This window comes from Podarcis gaigeae, assembly GCF_964106915.1.
Source record: "Podarcis gaigeae genome assembly, chromosome: 8".
Lineage (NCBI taxonomy): Eukaryota > Metazoa > Chordata > Lepidosauria > Squamata > Lacertidae > Podarcis > Podarcis gaigeae.
The window spans coordinates 51,453,912-51,474,042 of NC_139684.1; the positions used below are offsets into that span (position 1 = coordinate 51,453,912).

Below are 20,131 nucleotides of genomic sequence, written 5' to 3' on the forward strand. Positions count from 1 at the left end.
AAGGGCTGGCGCCTCTCTTTTGGTAGGGGCAGACAAAGTATTGCAAGGGTTTCTCTGTCTTCACTGAACTCAAATGTGGTATCTATTAAAGCCATTCAAACGATGCATGATTTAAATATATATATATGCAGACTTTGCAGCAGCTCAAGGTATGATTTATAACAATGAAACTTTCAATCTTCATCGTTCCAGACTTTAAGTGGTCTACTTTGTATATGTATGTGAAAAAAGCAGTGTTTCATGGTTTGATTTTTTAAAAGAAACTTTTCTATATCTTCCCTCTATGAAAATAGAACCAATGGTGACGCTAGCCAAGATAATCTTTTCATTTACTCCATGATCAAGACTACTTTTTAAAATGTATTAAAGTTGCGGGGAAATGAACAAGGGGAAAAATATTTAATTTGGTTTTGAAGTATTTTTAAACAAGTATTACTTCCCAAGTATGTATGTATGTATGTATGTATGTATGTATATGTGTATAAAGGTAAAGGTAAAGGGACCCCTGACCATTAGGTCCAGTTGTGGCCAACTCTGGGGCTGCGGCGCTCATCTCGCTTTATTGGCCGAGGGAGCCAGCATACAGCTTCTGGGTCATGTGGCTAGCATGACTAACCCGCTTCTGGCGAACCAGAGAAGCGCACGGAAACACCGTTTACCTTCCCGCCAGAGCGGTACCTATTTATCTACTTGCACTTTGACGTGCTTTCGAACTGCTAGGTTGGCAGGAGCAGGGACCGAGCAATGGGAGCTCACCCCGCTGCAGGGATTTGAACCGCCGACCTTCTGATTGGCAAGTCCTAGGCTCTATGGTTTAACCCACAGCGCCACTCATGTCCCAGCGCCACCCGCGTCCCGTATATGTGTATACTGCCCACCCAACAAAAGCAAAAATAACCCCTCTCCCCAAAACACATTTAAAAGGCCATAGATTGTTAGCCCAGAATGTTTCAAACAGTGAAAGGAAGATGTGACAAACTTTATCTGGCAGGGAAAACCCCCCAAATTAATTATAAAAATCTGACAGACATAAGAGAAAGAGGGGTTTTTGCCCTTCCAAACGTCAGACTTTATTATGAGGCAGCATACCTCTGCTGGATGAAGAAATGGATGGAGCTAAGAGATACCAACATTTTAGGCTTGGAAGGTTTTGATCTGTGTTTTGGATGACATGTATATCTGCATTATGAAAGATCAAGGGTGCACAAAGGTGTCCATGTCATAAGAAGACCATGTCATAAGTATATACACGGTTTGGCAGAGACACAAAGATCTTTTAGAGAAAAAAACCCCAAGATAACCCCAACACCAACTGAGGCGGTCTCAGTGATAAGTTTGAACATGGACAAGAAGTGGGCCACTTATAAAGAACTCATAGAGTTTAGAGAAGGAGGAGTTCACCCGAAAAAAAGAGAAGAGATTTTGGATCATATTATAGATTGGTTTCAGTACTCTGAGGTGAACAAGATATTTAAAACAGACAATAAGGAAAAGGGATTTGTGGAAATGAGTTCAGAATTCGGAAAAATTGTAATAGGAAAGGATGATATACTAATCTAGAAAATGTATAAACTGCTACTGGAGTAGGAGATCAAAGATGATATAGTAAAGGTGACAATGACAAAATGGGCCAAAAATATTGGTTAAAACAGAGAATTGTCTGCATGGGAAAAAATATGGGGGGAAACCATGAATTTCTCTGCCTGCTATCTTGTTAAAGAAAACCTACAAAAGATTATGTACCGGTGGTACTTGACACACAGCAAATTAGTGAAAATGTATTAAACAGGGTCTAATTTATGCTGGAAGTGCCATGAGGTGGAGGGAACCCTGAGCCATATGTGGTAATCGTGTAAAGTTTGTTTGTTTCTCTCACTCTTGTCAGAGCAAGAAATGTTTCTGCCATTTGTATCCACAATATTAACACCAACACAACACATATATAATCTGAGTACAGTATATCAAATCAACTTTATCAATTCTGCATGTAGAATAATAAGCTTTATAATATGTTATGCATATTTCAACAGATATGTACCACATTTGCCTATTTATCCCCATTGCTCTATAAAAATAATAATAAATGCCAGTCTACTATACCATTGATAGGACAAACTTTGGTTCTTTATTTAACAATGTGCATACATAATTCAATGCAAAATTCTATCATATGCAGTAACTACTGTGGCACATGCAGAAATAGGGCACATAGTCTGAATTACTTTGTCCAAGAGGTGAAAGTTAACAATGCTGGATTAGATCATTTTAAATTAAAATATGTTTTAGCTTTAGGGATTCTAGGATCAGCAACTATGTACTTTCAAGTGGCAAAATTGCACTGATTGAAGAATTTGTACCCTTAATGTACTAATATAATCCTTTAAACCCAAACAGGATTCATTAAAATGACAACATCAAAATAAAACATAAGATTTTAGCAACATGATCCAGGCAGTAGTTTATTGAGAAAAAAAATCTAGATTTTTGGTAGAGTACTAACCAGTAACTGACAGCAGCTGTGAAACTCTCACCTCCATTTCTTCCCGATGAGACCTGTCTCTGTCCTCGAATTCACGAGTTCTTCTCCGAGCTTCTTCAAAAGCCTGCTGTGCCAATGCATCTTCCTGCTACCAACCAAAAGTACAGGGTCACACAAGAAGCACCTTTACACTGATTTGGGGGGGAAACCTCTCCAATTGCTCACCTCTAGACATCATTAGGGCAGTCGTGGGCTATGGCGTGGTCCTCCCAACACTGACATAGCTTACCTGTATGGGGCAGGACTGTGGTGAGATTAAGACTGCATGAGCACACCAGCATGAGCACTGCAGTTGCTCTGTTGGTGTACCTGTGCAGTCCTATCCTATTAATGCTAGTATTGGGAGAGCAGCTTTGCCCCACCATATGGGCAACCATTGGATTTAGGTGACTTAAAGAAATAGAGCAACAAGACCACCTAAAGAGATGAGCTACTAATCATGCAGAATCGTGAAGAGGAAAATCTCTGCCTCTCCCTGCTTCCTGCACTGGTACCACTGGCTCCTGCAATTTTTTTGGGACCACTAGGACCCAAAAGGGGTAAAAAGATTTACTCTAAGTGACATCTCTCCTCCTCCTCCTTCTTAGACCCTGAAGATAGTGTCGTCTTGTTCTTGGTCTCCATCAGATATTCCTCCAGAGGATCCCCACATATTCCCTCCCACAAAAAATGCCCAGTTGCCAGATTAGTTTTGGATTTTGCATCAACATTCCAGGTCTTGAGCCACAGGTGACTCCCAATGGCCACATCAGTAGCCATAGCCCTGGTGGCAAACTGCATGGCATCCAGCCCCACATCCATCATAAAGGCAGAATCTTTCTTGGGTTTATGAAGACCCTGGCAGAGATTATGGCAGCCACAGGGTACCTCCCCTTGAGGAGGGCCAGTGAAAAGGAAGCCCACAATGACACCACAGAAGAAGCGACAATGACCCTCACTACCAGAGGCATGACCTCATGGGCCCTATGGCAAAAGACTTCAGGACACCTATCCACTACATTATTGGGAAATCATACCTATGTCTCTGGCAGGCACCAGGCCAGAAGTAATAGGGGGAATGGGGCATCTACCAAAGAAACCTTGAGCTTTGCCATGCTATATCTGGTCAAGGAGCAAAGCCTCTTAGAAGCTAAGCCCAAATAGTGCATCCCATTAGGTTTGGCCCACTCCTGTAGAAATGGTCTTTTTAAAACTGGAAGGAAAAAGGACATTTGGCTAGACATCAGGGGTAGCCCTCACTTCAAATACTTCCTCCTCCTCAGCCTCCCCCCCAAATGCTTGGGTAGAGAAATCTGAAAGCCTCAGCAGAAAACGGGCAAGGAGGAGCAGCAGGTGCTGTTACATCATCAGTCAACAGCTCCCCCTTCTCCCTGTCTGAGGACAAAGGGAAAACCACCCTTCCTCAGACCAGTTGGAAGCAATGGCTCTGCTGCTGGAAAAGTCTGCTGGTGTTGCTGCTGGCCAGCAGGAGCAGGCATTTGCCAATACTTCAAAATTAGCTGAAATGGCACAGGAAGGGCCTGCTGGATAGTCCTAGTGTTTCTCCTCTCATCACAATGACTCAAAACCATAGAGACTTCCTGTTTAGATGACTAGAGGGAGCCCTCTGCTTTTCTCAAAGCACCCATACCATATTATTAGAGAGGGAAGGAAGAAGAGGACATGTTTTCCTGCTCATCCTGAAAACAGGAAACAGGACAAGACAGTGCCTGCACTGGAAATATGCCAGCTAAGGAAAAAGCCTGTGCCATAAAGAGGCCATAGTGGGAGCGGGTGCTAGGAAGGGCCTATGCCACCAAAGCAGCATTAAGACAGGCAACCAAGAAGCTCTATGTGAATCTTCTGCATGTGAGCAGAGGATAGCACCTTCGATAGATAGATAGATAGATGATAGATAGATAGATAGATAGATAGATAGATAGATAGATGATTGATAGATAGATGATAGATAGATAGATAGATAGATAGATAGATAGATAGATAGATAGATAGATGATAGATAGATATAGCTATGTTAGGTAAATGATGTAATATGACAAAAGGTGATAACTAAGACCCACTAGAAAATATTGGACTCTGAAAACATGTTAGCATGATGTACTTAAATATGAATTGCAATATAATACGCAAATCAGAATACGAAAAGAGTAAGTCTAGAAATACCATACACCAAAGTTACATAATATTTTCAAATACATAAATTGTAAACTTTCTAAAGAAAGCATAATCTTACCACCATAAACTCTTTTGAGAAGAAATTTAGTTTACAAATAAAACTCTGCAAAACTGCTCTCCTACATTTATATTAGGCAAGCAGAACTCAATAGTTGAGTTCTTTGAGAAGGCTATTTTGCCAGAAGAAAATATTGTCTAAATTAAGAGTAAAATTCCTCATAATCCCATTGATAAAATGCTAATATAGCAATGTCATATTTTAAAAAATGCTGAGCTATTTTCCACCAAGTTTTAAAATTTAAAGACATTTCTAAATCTTCTTCAGAACATTTATTTCTAATAGTTGCAGCGAGGTTGTTCAAGTTTCTTTTTTTGGTCCTCCCCACAAACTAATTGACCTATATTAAAGAACTACTTTTTTAACAATATGCAATAAAGTGAAAATCTCTTGCACTTTTTCCAAGCAGAATTACACTCTTTCTTCTTCATCTTGTCTCTTTTAATAATCAAAACTTTTAAGCTATGTTTGTCAAAGTACAGCATGCTACATTCAGCATGATGATTTTCCTTTAATAGTGTAGCTTTGCAAAAATGTGCAGGTTAAATAAGTCCTGCTCCAGAGAATCCAGCTACATTTTAATATACCAAGGGACTAAGTACATTAAATTTTAAAATAAAATGTCTGTAGTGAGAGAATGTCAAATTGCCTTTTTTGCCTAGGGCACTTCCTGCACCCTAAAGCTATTTTGTGAAATGATGTGGAAGAGTTCCCCCTGTGGCCTTGCTTAGTTTTAATACAAACATCTGTCAATCAATAAACATCAGCTTAGGCCCAAGCAGCATGCACTAAAGGGCAATGTGCAAATTTTTCATTAAGGTCTATTTTTAAATAGCAGCTCCATCTCTCCTTGGCAATTTTTATGTTGGAACAGCATAATACAAGGTCTTTCAGGGATCTGATTTTTTTTTTTTAAATCAATATCTTTTAATAGAGAAGCAAGACCCAAACAGCTGAAAGCAGGATGTTCAATAAAAGGCCATAATTAAATAAAAGCCCTCTTTTTCTAAGAGAAGAATTAATTTCACAGGTCGAAGCTGTTTTACGACTTTTATGTGAAATAGATGTGAACTGCACAAATATTTTAATTAGCAATTAAATCCAAACTGAGGACATCATAATGCCATTATGTAAATCTAGGGTGTGAATAGATTTGGAATATTGGGGTATAGTTCTGATCACTTTACTTGAAAAAAGATATTGTAGCGTTGGAAAAGGTTCAGAAAAGGGTATCCAAAACAATCAAGGGGATGAAGTGACTCCCATGTGAGGAAGGGTTGCAGCGCTTTGGGACTTTTTAATTTCAGTTCATTTTGTTGAGAAGAGGCAAGATGATATAAAATAGGGTGAGTATGGAGAAAGTGGTTACAGAAAAAAAATTCTCCCTTTCTTATATCACTAGAACTCATGGACATCCCATGAAGCTGGTTGCTGGAAGATTCAGGACAGAAAAAAGGAAGTGCTACTTCATACCATAAGCGGGACGCAGGTGGTGCTGTGGGTTAAAGCCTCAGCGCCTAGGACTTGCCGATCGAAAGGTCGGCGGTTCGAATCCCTGCGGCGGGGTGCGCTCCCGCTGCTCGGTCCCAACGCCTGCCAACCTAGTAGTTCGAAAGCACCTCCGGGTGCAAGTAGATAAATAGGGACCGCTTACCAGCGGGAAGGTAAACGGCGTTTCCGTGTGCGGCTCTGGCTCGCCAGAGCAGCGATGTCACGCTGGCCACGTGACCCGGAAGTGTCTCCGGACAGCGCTGGCCCCTGGCCTCTTAAGTGAGATGGGCGCACAACCCCAGAGTCTGTCAAGACTGGCCCGTACGGGCAGGGGTACCTTTACCTTTACCTTTTTACTTCATACCATGCATTGTTCAACTATGGCGAACAACTTAGATTGCTTCAAAAGAGGATTAGACAAATTTATGGAGGAGAGGGCTACTGACTGCTACTAGCCATGATGGGTATGCTCTGATTCTGCAGTTGGAGGTAGCAATGCTTCTAAAAATCCCCTACTGGAAACCACAGTGTCCTGTGCTCAAATCTGCCTTGTGGGTTTCCCATGGGCATCAGGATGCCAAACTACATGGGCCAGCAGGCTCTTCACATGTAATTATATTCAAAGACAATTATTTTTCTATTAAGAAAACTACTTATTGTCACCTGTGAGCCTTGCATCTGCCACTGTTTCAGTTTCTAGCATTTCATGGGATGAAATGACAGAGGAGGTGAGGAGTCAGGCGTGCTAGGTTAGTTGTGAAAGCTAGGTCATAGACAAAAGAAGGAGTGGCCTGGATAAAATATGCATGGATTAGGTACAGAACTATAGGAAGAAGAGGTGGTGGAGGGCCGAAGTTGAGAAAAGAGAATGAGATGGGAGCATCAAAGAAAAGCCTAATACAAGGTCTAGGTCAATAAGAGGCTTTATGTTGCCAAATTTTCAGGATTTCTTAATGAAGAATTATCAGTTATCACAGACAAGTGCATGATTAGTTTAATAACCACTAAAGTACACCATGACTATTCAATGCCCCAGGTGCAAGTGAACCTACTGCTACCCAAGTAGGTATAAGCAAGCTTCAGTTTTCCTTCCATTTAACTACAGAATAAGCAGGATGGCTATGGAACTAGAAAGCACAGTGTTTGCATGCATTTTAAATTATGGACAAGGAAGTTCAGAAGCACAAAGGGGAAAAGATAAAGAAATTAAGACCAAAGGCAGACCTAGAAAGAACAAGGGAAACTGAAAGAACATGACAGAAGTTTTTCTACTCTCTACTCTCTTCTTTTCTTTGAAGGAAAACAGTGGAGAGTGGGGAGACTTCTTCCTTGGACCAAAAGGCAGACTGAAATATGCTGATCATATGTGATTGAAGAGGCAACAACTAAATCCAACAACTAAATGCTTATGCTTTCAATTTCTCATTATACGATTTCCCCGTCCAAAGTTATAAAGTACTGCATACCAAAATTACAAATTTTGCTTCACAATATAACTGAGATTTGAGAAGTTTGAAGCTCCCTACTTTACCTGTGCCCGTTCTTCATCAAATTCTAAGCAGCCCATGCCATCCAGTCTTTGGAGATCTATCCAGCCTTTCCAAATAACACAAACACCATTAAGAATCATAGGCGCTTTTAGGTAGACCTGAAATATAAGAAGACATATACTGATAATGCAGACTGTTTGCATAGGCATGAATCAACACTCATGGTCATTACAGGTAAGCCATGGCTGATAATTTACTGTGAATGCAAAGTTCACTCCCATTTCACTCTTCCCTGTTACTATGAAGAGCAATAAACTACAACTCTTAACTTAGTATTCCTTGTGAAATGAGGATCATAGTTTGTTTCGTTCAAAGAGACTATAACTAGTAAGCTAAGAATAAGCCTTCATATGCTCTGCTAAGCCAAAGATCATAATTTCTTGCTCTTGCTCAGTAGTGAGGAGGAGTGAAGTGGGGATGATCTGTGTGTTCATGGCTTACCAAGACATGCAAACACATTGTGTATATTCAATTGTAATTTTGTTAGCCATTTTGAGAATACCAGTGGAAAATGTAACATAAAAGCAAATTAATAAAAACACATAGTTTTCAACACTGTATTTATTTGTCACATTGAAAGCCAAAACAAACCTCATACCCATGGTAGCTTCAATCAGGGCTGACCCAGTCACTGAAAGTAGTATGTCTGTGCCTTGACTAGGTCACCAGATTCTAAGCTCCCTCCCCCTTCCTTGCTGTCTGCCTACCTGTCCTCCCCTTACTTCTGCACCAGCAGAGGTACTGTCATCACCTCTAGTGGCAGGTGAAAAGCCCAACCAATATGACCATGTTAGGGTTAATATAGCAGGGTCTACCTGGAAAAGATGGTGCCAACCTAAAGCAGCAAATGGTTAGACCTTATCATGAGTTTTTTTCAGCTCAGCTACCAGATATGTAGTGGTGGCAGCAAAAGAGGCATGAGAGGAAATTGGCAAATAAGGAAAATAAAATGAGCACCGTATGGAGTGGGGGAGAGAAGCATCAATGAAAAAGGAGTGTGGCTGAAAAGAAGGGAACCAATGGTGGAGGAAAAAATTTTTTCAACCAACTTGCTCCAACAATTGTAATGAAGTCTTTTCAACCCAGCATACGTAGAGATTTATTTAAGTCATGAGTCACATGTGCCAAATTATTTTGAGCATAATTAACTGCCAACAATGAAGTTAGCTTCAAATCCTACACCATAATCACACAACGGTTAATGTTAACCACGGTTAAAATCTGTGTAGACATAACAATGAATCACAGTTAAGGGTAGCAGGGGGTAATTTGCATGCTAGAGAGGGAACAGCTGTGGAGAAGGGAAGAGGAATAGAGAAAATCCCTGTTACATTCAGCAATGGTTATGCACTTTGATGAGCCTTAAAAGGGTATTCTCCATTTTCACTATATCCAAATATTGTTTTAACCTGCCAGCAAGAAAGTGACCAAAACAAGCTCTCTTACGTAATTACTCATGGAGCTACCTATTTTTTTTATCTGCTTTCCATACCGCTATTCTAGATGTAGAACTACCATCATGAACACTGCAACTTTTATTAGCTTCAAATATGTGACACCTGGTAGCACTAAAAACGGTCACTGAAAGAAGTGAACTTAGATTTTGAATTTATACAGTTTTTTGCTTCTTGCAAATATCATACAACTATGCAAATATACCATGCACATACAAGTGGCCACATCATTTTGCCAATTAGATTTAAAGTAAAGGAATTTTTAGTAGTAATCATGAATCATAAAATAAACAAGTTTGTAAGGAGAGTATACTTCTAACATTTGGACATTTCCCCAAACTGTTCAAATCTTGAATGCTTTACTGAAAGAGCTTATCCTTGCAATGAGGTTTGGCACAATAAATGATGTTCCCAGAAACTGCTTGTAAGTAAAAACGCCTCCAAATAGTTGCAAAACAGTCAAGGTGACACAGCTAAGTTACCCCAGGCTTAAACGTATGGGATGCATGTTTGCAACCCACAGCATTCGCAACCCGCGTCTTCGCACGCATGGGTTGTAATTTGGCGCTCATGCGCAAAGCGCGATTTAGCACTTCTGCGCATGCATGACCACCAAAACCCAGAAGTAACCCGTTCCGGTACTTCCGGGTTTCGGTGGTCCGTAACCCAAAAAAACGCAACCTGAAGCGGCTGTAACCCAAGGTATGACTGTAGAAGTTTATACATATGTAGCCCAAAACACATAGGCCTAATCTGTACAACTGTTGCCTATCAAAATCAAGAGACAGCAATCAGGCTACTCTATATGCCAAGCTGGCTGTCAGCTTGGGCAGCTTTACAACATGATGAGAAATTGTATAGAAGAATGGGCTATCAATTGCTATTAGTCATTGCTATATATTATCTGCAGTATCAGAGGCAGCATATCTCTGAATACCAGTTGCTGCTTTTGGGCTTCCCATAGGCACCTGGTTGGCTACTGTGGGAAAAGAATGCTGAATTAGACTGGACTTTGGCCTGATCCATCAGTCTTCTTACATGGCAGGTGGCATGAACCTGATCTCCATAGTTAGAGACACACCTGCAGAAGGCATTAAGTGACATTAACAGGGCCTAACAATTAAGTGGAAATATATATGGTAAAATGCATTTTCGGAGGCTTTCCTTTAACTTGTCACTAAGGAGGTTGAAATGAGATCTGTAGTATGTAATACAGATTACAGCGTTTATATTTTGAGTGGGAGTTAAATCCCTGTTTGCATTGCCAACAGTTGTGAAGACAGCATGAAAAATGAGTTGTGATTGTTTTTGAAACTGATCCTGCCAGTAGGAGCATTAAATGTCTGCCAAGATCAGTTGAGTTCAATTTCTAACTGTGCCTCTCTCAACAGGAAAGTTATTAAGGGAACTTTTTTACTGATGCAAGCAAACAAGACTGGAAAGGGGGAGGGAGCCTAACAGTGAAGCATGCTGATAATCATGTTATTATCAGATTATTATGCTACTAATACTTCTGAATAACCATACCTGCATTCCTTCCCCACCTCTACATGAAAACACCTGCAGCATACATGGGATCAACAGCTATAGGGAAGGGAGGAAAATGGGACAATTCATTCGTTAAATGGTGTACAAATTATCCCCCTCTGTGGATCCAGAGACAAGTGGTGGAGTTGCTATCAGTTCTAAACTATTTCAGTCAACTGTCCATGCTGCAAACAGCAACAACATCAGTAAGCCACTAGTTATGCAGTGGTTAGTGTGTTGGATTAGGCCCTGGGTTCAAATCCCCACTGGGTAATGAAAATCACAGGGAACCGTGGGCCAGCCACTATCTATCGGTCTAACCTATGCTCACATGGTTCCTGTGAAGACTGAATGGGGAGAACCATGTATGACACCTTGAACTCCTTGGAGAAAAGGTGGTATTTCTATAAAACAGATAAATTGCTTTGTGTGTGTGGTGTCTGCTGAACTCAATGATGAAAAAGAAGAACAAATGCAAAGACAGAACAGAGAGCCTGAAGAACAAGAGGAGGGGAAATTAAATACATTTGACACAAGAAATAAAGGAACGAAGTAACAGACAGAGCTATAATCATAGCTCGGGCTACAGATGCTTTGGGTTGTGCACCGTGCTGAACCAGAAGTACCAGAAAGGGTTATTTCTGGGTTTTGGCACTTGTGCATAAGCGCTAAGTCGCGTTTTGCGCATGCACAGAAACATTGAATTGCGACCCGCGAGTGTGCAGATGCGGCACTGCAGGTTGCGAACGTGCTTCCTGCACGGATCATGTTCGCAACCTGAGTGCCCACTGTACTGACTATGGTGAAAAGAGAAACACATGCAAAACAGAGAGATTAATAGGTTTCAGATAAAAAAAAAGTGTGCGTCATGATTGCGCCATGATATAACAACAACAGAGTAATAGTAATAACAGTAATAACAACAACAGAGGCAAGGCAAGCCCTAAAAATTGCAATTAGAGTCCGTATCATAAAGTCCATGGCTGAGTTTGCATTTTCAGCAGCCAAATATCAGAAATTCATCTGGCTGCTGAAATTTGAGAACTGTAGGTGTCTTGATTTCTTTTAAATTCCATGATTTTCCATGCTCCTGTTTTATTTTATTTGATGCTCTTACATACACTCCATTGCATTTTTCTGTCTGAAGGACACATATTTTCTGATTGTTTTAGCCTGATAATATTGCTACAAACTAGAATATATTGAAATGTGTGTCTCTTAAACTTGTAGAATAATATTTTACCCATCCCTACAGTGATCCCTCCTCAACTTGAAATTCCTGTAACTTTCCCATCAGTTGTAGCAAGTGCATAAACCACCTCTAGTGAACCCTTGCTCTGACTTTTTCTTCCTCCAAACTTCCCTTTAAATCATGTTATTGTAATTTCCTCTGTCAGGGAAAGTAGGGGCACATTTTGTAAGAAGCAAAACTGTCTGCTGTTATTGCTGAAGCCGTTTGACCACATTTCCTTTTTTAAGATAAAAACTGTTTCCTCTCCATTTCTAAGACTATTTTTGGTTTGCAGCTGTCATATCACTCACCATGCCAATTTAATCTTTGAAAATAAACTAGCTATCAAATAAAGTTACCTGAACACACATCCAAATCACTATAAGCCATTGCCTAACAGTTGCTGCCAAAATGAGGGAGTAGTTTTGGTATGTCTCAAAAATGAAATGAAAATGTTTTTTTTCAGGGTAAAAATAACTTTGTACAAAGTTGTTTTAACAATTCATTCTTCATCGGCTACATCTGAGGACACTCTTGCAAATATGCTGGTAGGTGCTTAATTCTGTTAATCAATGAAGACACCTTAATATCTAACTTCCTAAAGAATTGAGATGACCTTAACTCTAGGTTAAATCCACCCACATCTTCCATTCAGGGATTGAAGATAATCCACAATAAAAAGAGTGATTACAAAATTCAAAAGAAGGAAAATAAATGGTCCTTAATGATGATGAGATTTAATTAATGGCATTGGGAACAGTATTTACTCATGATTATGATCATAAACAGATCTAAATTACAAAGAAGCCTTGATTAGATTTTTTTCAAATCACACACTCTCCCCCCCCCCAATAATTTAGCTAGTCAATTTAGGATGAATTTGAGGAAATCCTTAAAAGAATGATGAACACCTTATCTCATCAAGGATATATAAGTTACAACTGGAAATATCAATGTGGGAAGGAACAAGCAAATGTGTACGTGAAAACACTGGCACAAGATAGCAGTGTTACCACAGAAGTGTTTTCAGGAAGACAACTGAATCATTTCTAAGTCAGATTGTATGTAGTTCACCAGTTACCACCCATCAGTTAGTGAGTCAGCATACTAACAGTCACCACACAGAAACAGAAAGCCAAGAACATACCACTGCACTGAAATTTGTTTTCAATCATATTCTCAGCAAACATGCCCATCATGCATTCTTGTAGAAGGCACTCACATGTGAGTCACTGCCCAATTCTCATCACATGCAACTTTCCCTATTCATAAGCACATAGTAAACTGCCTGTCTGCTTGTAAAGCAGTAATTAAGTTTCAGTGTTGATCCCACCTGCCCCTGAATCATACCAGTAACCGAATACCAGTAACCAAATACTCAAATGATGTAGTTTTACTAAACGTCACCCATACCAGTAGTATTATAGGAAGCCAGTGTGGTGTAGTGGTTAGTGTGATCGACTAGGACTTGGGAGATCAGGGTTCAAATCCCCACTCAATCATGAACCTCACCTTGGGCCAGTCACAGCATCTGAACCTACCTCACAGAGTTGTTGTAGGCATTAACTGAGGAGGGGGGTGAACCATGTATTCCTTTGAGAAAAAGATGAGATAAAAATGCAACAAATAAGCTCTTCTGCCTACCTGCTTAAGAAACCTGGAGATGCGAGTTGCCAACCTGGCATCCAGAGATCTCCATATGGTTGCAACTGGACCCACACCAGTTGCAGTCACTGGGGCTGGCTATCGCCATGTTATGCTGCTGTTGAAAAGTATTAAACTGGCTGCCAGGCTAAGTTCAAGGTATCAATTCTGATGTATAAAGCCCTATATGGTTTGAGATCAGAATACATTAAATTTAGTCTCATATTGATATACTCAATCAATCACTATGCTCTGCAAGAAAGGACATCCTGAAGGTATCATATTATCAGGAGGACCATTCTGCATGATATAAGAACTGGAAACCCTTCCCATTAAATATTGGACAGGTTTAATCTCTGTTGTTTTTTGGAGCCTACTGAAGACCTACCTCTTTCAACAAGCCTTTTAAGTAGAGTTTTTAATACTCCCTTATTCATCACATAACCATTTTAGACACTTCATAATAAATTTATGCATAAATAATTTATAAATATGTCAAGTGAACCAACGAGTGATTAGTTATTGAATTTCTATCCTGCCCATCACCCCAAAGTTTCCTAGACACCAAACACACAAGCAATAAAACAATTATAACATATTAACAACAGCTCCAATACAGAAACAGACTGGGAAATATATCTGTCAACAAGTTTACAATATAATAATATACTTCATAATACTTTATAGAATATAAGAAGTGATATACAACTAAGTCCTACTCAGCAGATCGACTGAAATTGATGAATGTAATTTACTTAAGTCCACTGATGTTAATATGTCTACTCTAAGCATGAGTAATACTGAATATCCCCCAAGGTCCCCCAAGCATATTACACTTTGGAAGGACTAGGGTATATTTTATCCACAGTAGAGAAGAAAAATTCATTACCTAGCTTAATTTATCAATAGTGACCCAACTATTAGATTGAAAGGGTAGCTTTAGTTTATAGAGTAACTCCACTTTGCAGCCATGGGGGGTGGGAAATCTCAGCTAAAATAAGAGCATTTAGTATAAATGAATTTCATGGTTTTAACAAACTGATGAGTTTGAGACATTAGCCTTTGGGGGCAACAGACCACTTTCTCAGGAAGCAAGCAAACAATGAATCTGAACATAGTAGCATGTAAGGAACTGGCATTTATTTCAAGGACAGTTGTACTGTATAAGAATCTTATTAGGGGCTAAGTAAGGAAATGAAGTTAACACCCTGATTTCAAAAGTAATTTCCACTCTGAATTTTCTTGCCAGAGGCCACTAAATCATGATTCCCTTTTAAAGGATTATCAGAAGATTACAACAAATCCGTTCTAATTATAAGCCCAGTTCTCTACTTGGCTTCACAATAGCAGAACATAAGATCATTTCCTATAATATCAGCACAGACACAAGGAGACACTCACCCCTTAATTCAAATACTAGGAACATTTTCTAGTGCCAGGACCTTGGGCAACTCATAATCCTCCTAAACTCTGTCACATGTTTGTTGAAAAATAAACAATCCCATTGATACCACCCTAAGTCCTTGGGAGATGGTATTTAAGAATCTAAGAACAGCCTACTGGATCCATCCAGTCCAGTTTCCTTTTCTCACAGTGGTCAACCATATGCCTATAGGAAGCCAGCAAGCATGACCTGAGCACAAGAGAACTCTCCCCCTCCTGTGGTTTTCAGCAACTGTTATTCAGAAGCAAGAACATAGGCTTTATGTTATGGCTACTAGCCACTGATAGCCTGATCCTCCATCAAATATCTTCTTTTAAAGCCATCCAGTTTAGTTGCCAAAATTGCCTCCTCCACTGCATTAAACAGTACTTTCTTTTGTGTGTCCTGAATCTTCAGCTTCATTGGATGTCCATGAATTTTAGTGCAGAGGGAGAAAAACCTTTTTTTTACCCACTTTCTCCATACGAGTAAATGTATACAGTACAATCACATCTTGTGCGCAATTTGCTTCCACAATTTTCAACCTTGCATAGTTGAAATCCCACAAATTGCACGCAAACTGGAGAGCTTAAAAGCTCATTTTGCGTCAGGTTTCCCCAACATGGAAAAAGCTTTTAAACTCTCAGACTTGCTTACTGGGCTCTGGGCTGCTCTCGCAGCAATAAAACATCCCAGAGCTCAGTAAATAAGGCTTGGAAGGCAAAGATTGTTACGTGGGGACAGTTCCAAGGGATTGTTCAGGTATAAACATTTTTGCATATACACGCCATCCCTGGAATATTACCTGCATGCAAGAAATGATAGTACTGTACACTTCTATACCATTACTGCTTACTCACTCTTTCTCTAACTTAAAAAGCCCCCTATTCTGTAACCTTTCCTCACAAGGGAGTCCCTCTGTTCTCTTGATAATTTTTATTGCCCTTTTTGGAACACTTACCAATTCTACAATATCCTTTTTGAGGTGTGCGGACCAAAGCTGTACACAGTATTCCAAATTCAGTCACACCATACATTTGTACAGTGGTACCTCGGGTTACAAACGCTTCAGGTTTCAGATGCTTCAGGTTACAGACTCTGCTAACCCAGAAATAGTACCTCGGGTTAAGAACTTTGCTTCAGGATGAGAACAGAAATCTCTTTTTTTTTTTATAAAGATATTTATTAGGGTTTTTTATAAAAAATACAAAAATAATAAACAACATTCCTTTTGTCTTAACAAATTTTCAAACCTTTTTGGACTTCCTCACGTTTCCCGTTCACACTTACATTGTCAATACATTTTTCCAAGCAAATTATCATGTAATTTATAGTCGCTCTTTTAAATGATAAATAACAATTCTTCAGCAATTTTTGTTTTCTAAAATCTCACTTATCTTCCAATTCAAATCCAAATTAGTGATGGCCAATTTTTTGTAATCAAGCACCCTTCTTAACATTCCACCAAATTACAATATTTTTGTAAATAAATCTTAAATTTCCTCCAGTCTTCTTCAATCTTTTCTTCTCCCAAGTCTCGGATTCTGCCGGTCATTTCCGCCAATTGCATATAGTCCATCAGCTGCATCTGCCATTCTTCCAGTGTGGGTAAATCTTGAGTTTTCCAGTTCTTAGCGATAAGTATCCTTGCTGCCGTTGTAGCATACATAAAGAATGTTCGGTCCTTCTTTAACACCTTCTGGCCGACTATACCCAGGAGGAAGGCCTCTGGTTTCTTAGTGAAAGTATACTTAAATACTTTTTTCAGCTCGTTATATATCATTTCCCAGAAGGCCTTCACTTTCGGGCAAGTCCACCAGAGGTGAAAGAATGTTCCTTCATTTTCCTTACATTTCCAACATTTATTTTCGGACAAGTGGTATATTTTAGCAAGTTTAACAGGGGTCATGTACCATCTATATATCATTTTCATTACATTTTCCTTCAGAGCATTACATGCAGTGAAGTTCAGCCCAGTGGTCCACAACCTTTCCCAATCTTCAAACATAATATTATACCCAATGTCCTGTGCCCATCTTATCATAGCAGATTTAACCATTTCATCTTGTGTGTTCCATTTCAACAGCAAGTTATACATTCTTGATAATATCTTACTCTTTGGTTCTAACAGTTCTGTCTCTAACTTCGATTTTTCCACCTGGAATCCTAACTTTTTGTCATTTTTAAAAACTTCTTTAATCTGAGCATAATGTAACCAGTCTAGCACTTTACCCTTCATTTTCTCCAAACTCTGCAATTTCCAATTGTCACCATCTTTTTCTAATATTTCCCAATACTTTGGCCAATTGGCCTCCATATTGAGTCTCTTCCGGGCCTTAGCCTCCAGAGGTGAAAGCCACCTTGGGGTTTTGTTTTCCAACAAGTCTTTGTATTTTGTCCAGACATTAAATACAGCTTTCCTGACAATATGGTTCTTAAAGGCCTTATTGGTCTTGACTTTATCATACCATAGATATGCATGCCAACCAAATGCATTGTTAAAACCTTCCAGATCCAACACATCCGTGTCTTCAAGAAGTAGCCAGTCCTTGAGCCAGCAGAAAGCTGCTGCTTCATAGTACAGCTTTAAGTCCGGCAGGGCAAAGCCACCTCTTTCTTTCGCATCAGTTAGTATCTTAAACTTAATTCTAGGCTTTTTGCCCTGCCAGACAAATTTAGAAATATCTCTCTGCCACTTCCTGAAGCACTCCGTCTTATCCACAATTTGTAATGTTTGAAACAAAAACAACATCTTTGGCAATACATTCATCTTAATAGCGGCAATTCGGCCTAGCAAAGAAAGTTTCAATTTTGTCCAACAGTCCAAGTCTCTCTTAATTTCAGACCAGCATTTTTCATAATTATCCTTAAATAGACTCAGATTTTTTGCTGTTATATTTACCCCTAGGTACTTAACTTTTTTCACCAATGTTAGTTCTGTTTCTTTCTGAAACCGTTCTGACTCTATGTCTGTCAAGTTTTTCCCTAATACTTTAGTTTTCTGTTTATTTAATTTAAATCCCGCCACCCGACCAAAGTCTTGAATCAATTCCAAAACTCTTTTTGTACTAGATTCTGGCTCCTGCAGGGTCAAAACTAGGTCATCTGCAAAAGCTTTAAGTTTATATTGTTTCGCTCCGACCTGAATCCCTTGCACCAACCGGTCCCCTCTGATAAGATTCAGGAGCACCTCCAGGACTGTAATAAACAACAGCGGGGAAATTGGGCAGCCTTGTCGTGTTCCTTTTTCAATTTTAAACCCTTCCGTAACCACATTGTTGACTATCAGTTTTGCCTTTTGTTCTGAATATATCGCATCAATCCCGTTTTCAAAACCCCTCCCCACTCCCATTTCTTTTAAATTTCCCTTCATAAACTTCCAAGAGATATTGTCGAAGGCCTTCTCCGCATCTATAAAAACTAACACTGCTTTGGTATTAATTTCTGTTTGCAACAGCTCCAAAATGTCAATAATATTCCTTGTATTGGCAAACATGTGTCTGCCTGGGAGAAAGCCTGCTTGGTCCTTGTGTATTACTTCACTTAAAACTCTTTTAAGTCTGTTTGCCAAAACTTCAGCAAATATTTTGTAATCCACATTTAGAAGGGAGATGGGACGGTAGTTCTTAAGCTGTGTCTTTTCAGTTTCTGATTTTGGTATCAATGTGATAAAGGCTTCTTTCCACGATTCCGGCGCCTTCTTCCCCTCCATAATCTCATTGCTGACCTCCATCAGTGGTTGTATCAGATAGTCATTTAATGTCTTATAATACTTGGAGGTCAAACCATCTGGCCCTGGAGATTTGCCCAGTTTCATGTTCTGAATGGCAAGTTCGATCTCTTGTCGAGTTATTTTGCTATTCAAGAGTGTTCTATTTTCCTGTGACAGTCTTTTGAGCCCATTTTTTCCCAAAAATTGTTTAATTTCCATCTCATTTTGCGGCCCTTGAGTGTAAAGTTTTTTGAAATATTTCTGGAAACACTTTCTAATTTCCACGGGGTTCTGGATATTTCTTCCTTCAATTTCCAAATTTGTTACTGTATTCAACTTTTGCCTCTTTTTCAACTGCCAAGCCAGCAGTTTCCCACATTTGTTTGCCGATTCAAACGTTCTTTGTCTCATCAACTTAATCTTCCATTCAATTTCCTGATTTATCAATTTAGAATATTGTGCCTGGTGGAGTTTAATTTCTCTCAAGATCGGCTGCGATTTTGGATTTGCTCTTAACTTCTTCTCTAGTTCTTTAATTTTCTCCAAAATCCTGTCTTTCTTTTCATTCTGTGTCCTTTTCTTTATAGAATTCTGTTGTATCAAGAACCCTCTCATGACCGCTTTACTTGCATCCCAGATTGTTCTTTTTTCCACCGTCGTATTCAAATTTATTTCAAAGTAGTCCTTTATAACTTTTTGGGCCTTCTTAATGATCTCTTGATCTCTGAACAAATTGTCATTCATCTTCCATCTAAAGGAACCGGTTGGTACTAGTATCATGTCCATTTTCAAAGCATTATGGTCGGAGCAGGTCTTTGGGCAGATTTCCACTTTTCTCACCTTAGGTGCCAGACCTCTAGAAATCCATATTTGGTCGATTCTTGTCCATGTCAGCTGGGCTTCAGAAAAGAATGTTCCTTCTTTTCCCAAGGGGTTCTTTGTTCTCCATATATCAATCCAGTCCATATTATCTGTCATTTCAAAAAAGGTCTTTGGTAGTCTGCCATCTTTGGTAACATTTTGTCTTTGTGACTTATCCATATTGGTCGATACGATCCCATTCATATCTCCCATCATAATGATGTTATCAAAGTCCAGATATTCCAACATAATCCCTTGCAACTTCTTGTAAAATTCTGATTTCCCTTCATTTGGAGCATAGATTCCTAATATCAAAATTTTCTCTCCTTGATGCTGTATTTCAATTGCCAAAATTCTTCCATGGTCGTCTTTAAATAAAAATTTAGGTGATAGGCTCTCTTTTGCATATATCACCACTCCTCTCTTCTTAACTTTGTCCGAAGATATAAATTCCTGGCCAAGCCTT

The 20,131-nt window shown here is 39.4% G+C and overlaps 1 protein-coding gene across 4 annotated transcripts in view; it reads right to left on the reverse strand.

The window, feature by feature from the left end:
* CBFB (core-binding factor subunit beta) overlaps positions 1 to 20,131 on the reverse strand; it is a 50,018-nt gene that overhangs the window by 10,418 nt on the left and 19,469 nt on the right. Inside the window, exons 4-5 of one of the 4 annotated variants that reach the window (XM_083750002.1) lie at positions 7,795 to 7,911; positions 2,501 to 2,627 (exon numbers count right to left, since the gene is read on the reverse strand). In XM_083750002.1, the coding sequence (XP_083606128.1) occupies positions 2,501 to 2,627; positions 7,795 to 7,911 (244 nt within the window). The remainder of the gene's footprint in view (positions 1 to 2,500; positions 2,628 to 7,794; positions 7,912 to 20,131) is intronic. The other 3 variants (XM_083750003.1, XM_083750001.1, XM_083750000.1) reach the window with 3 other exon arrangements.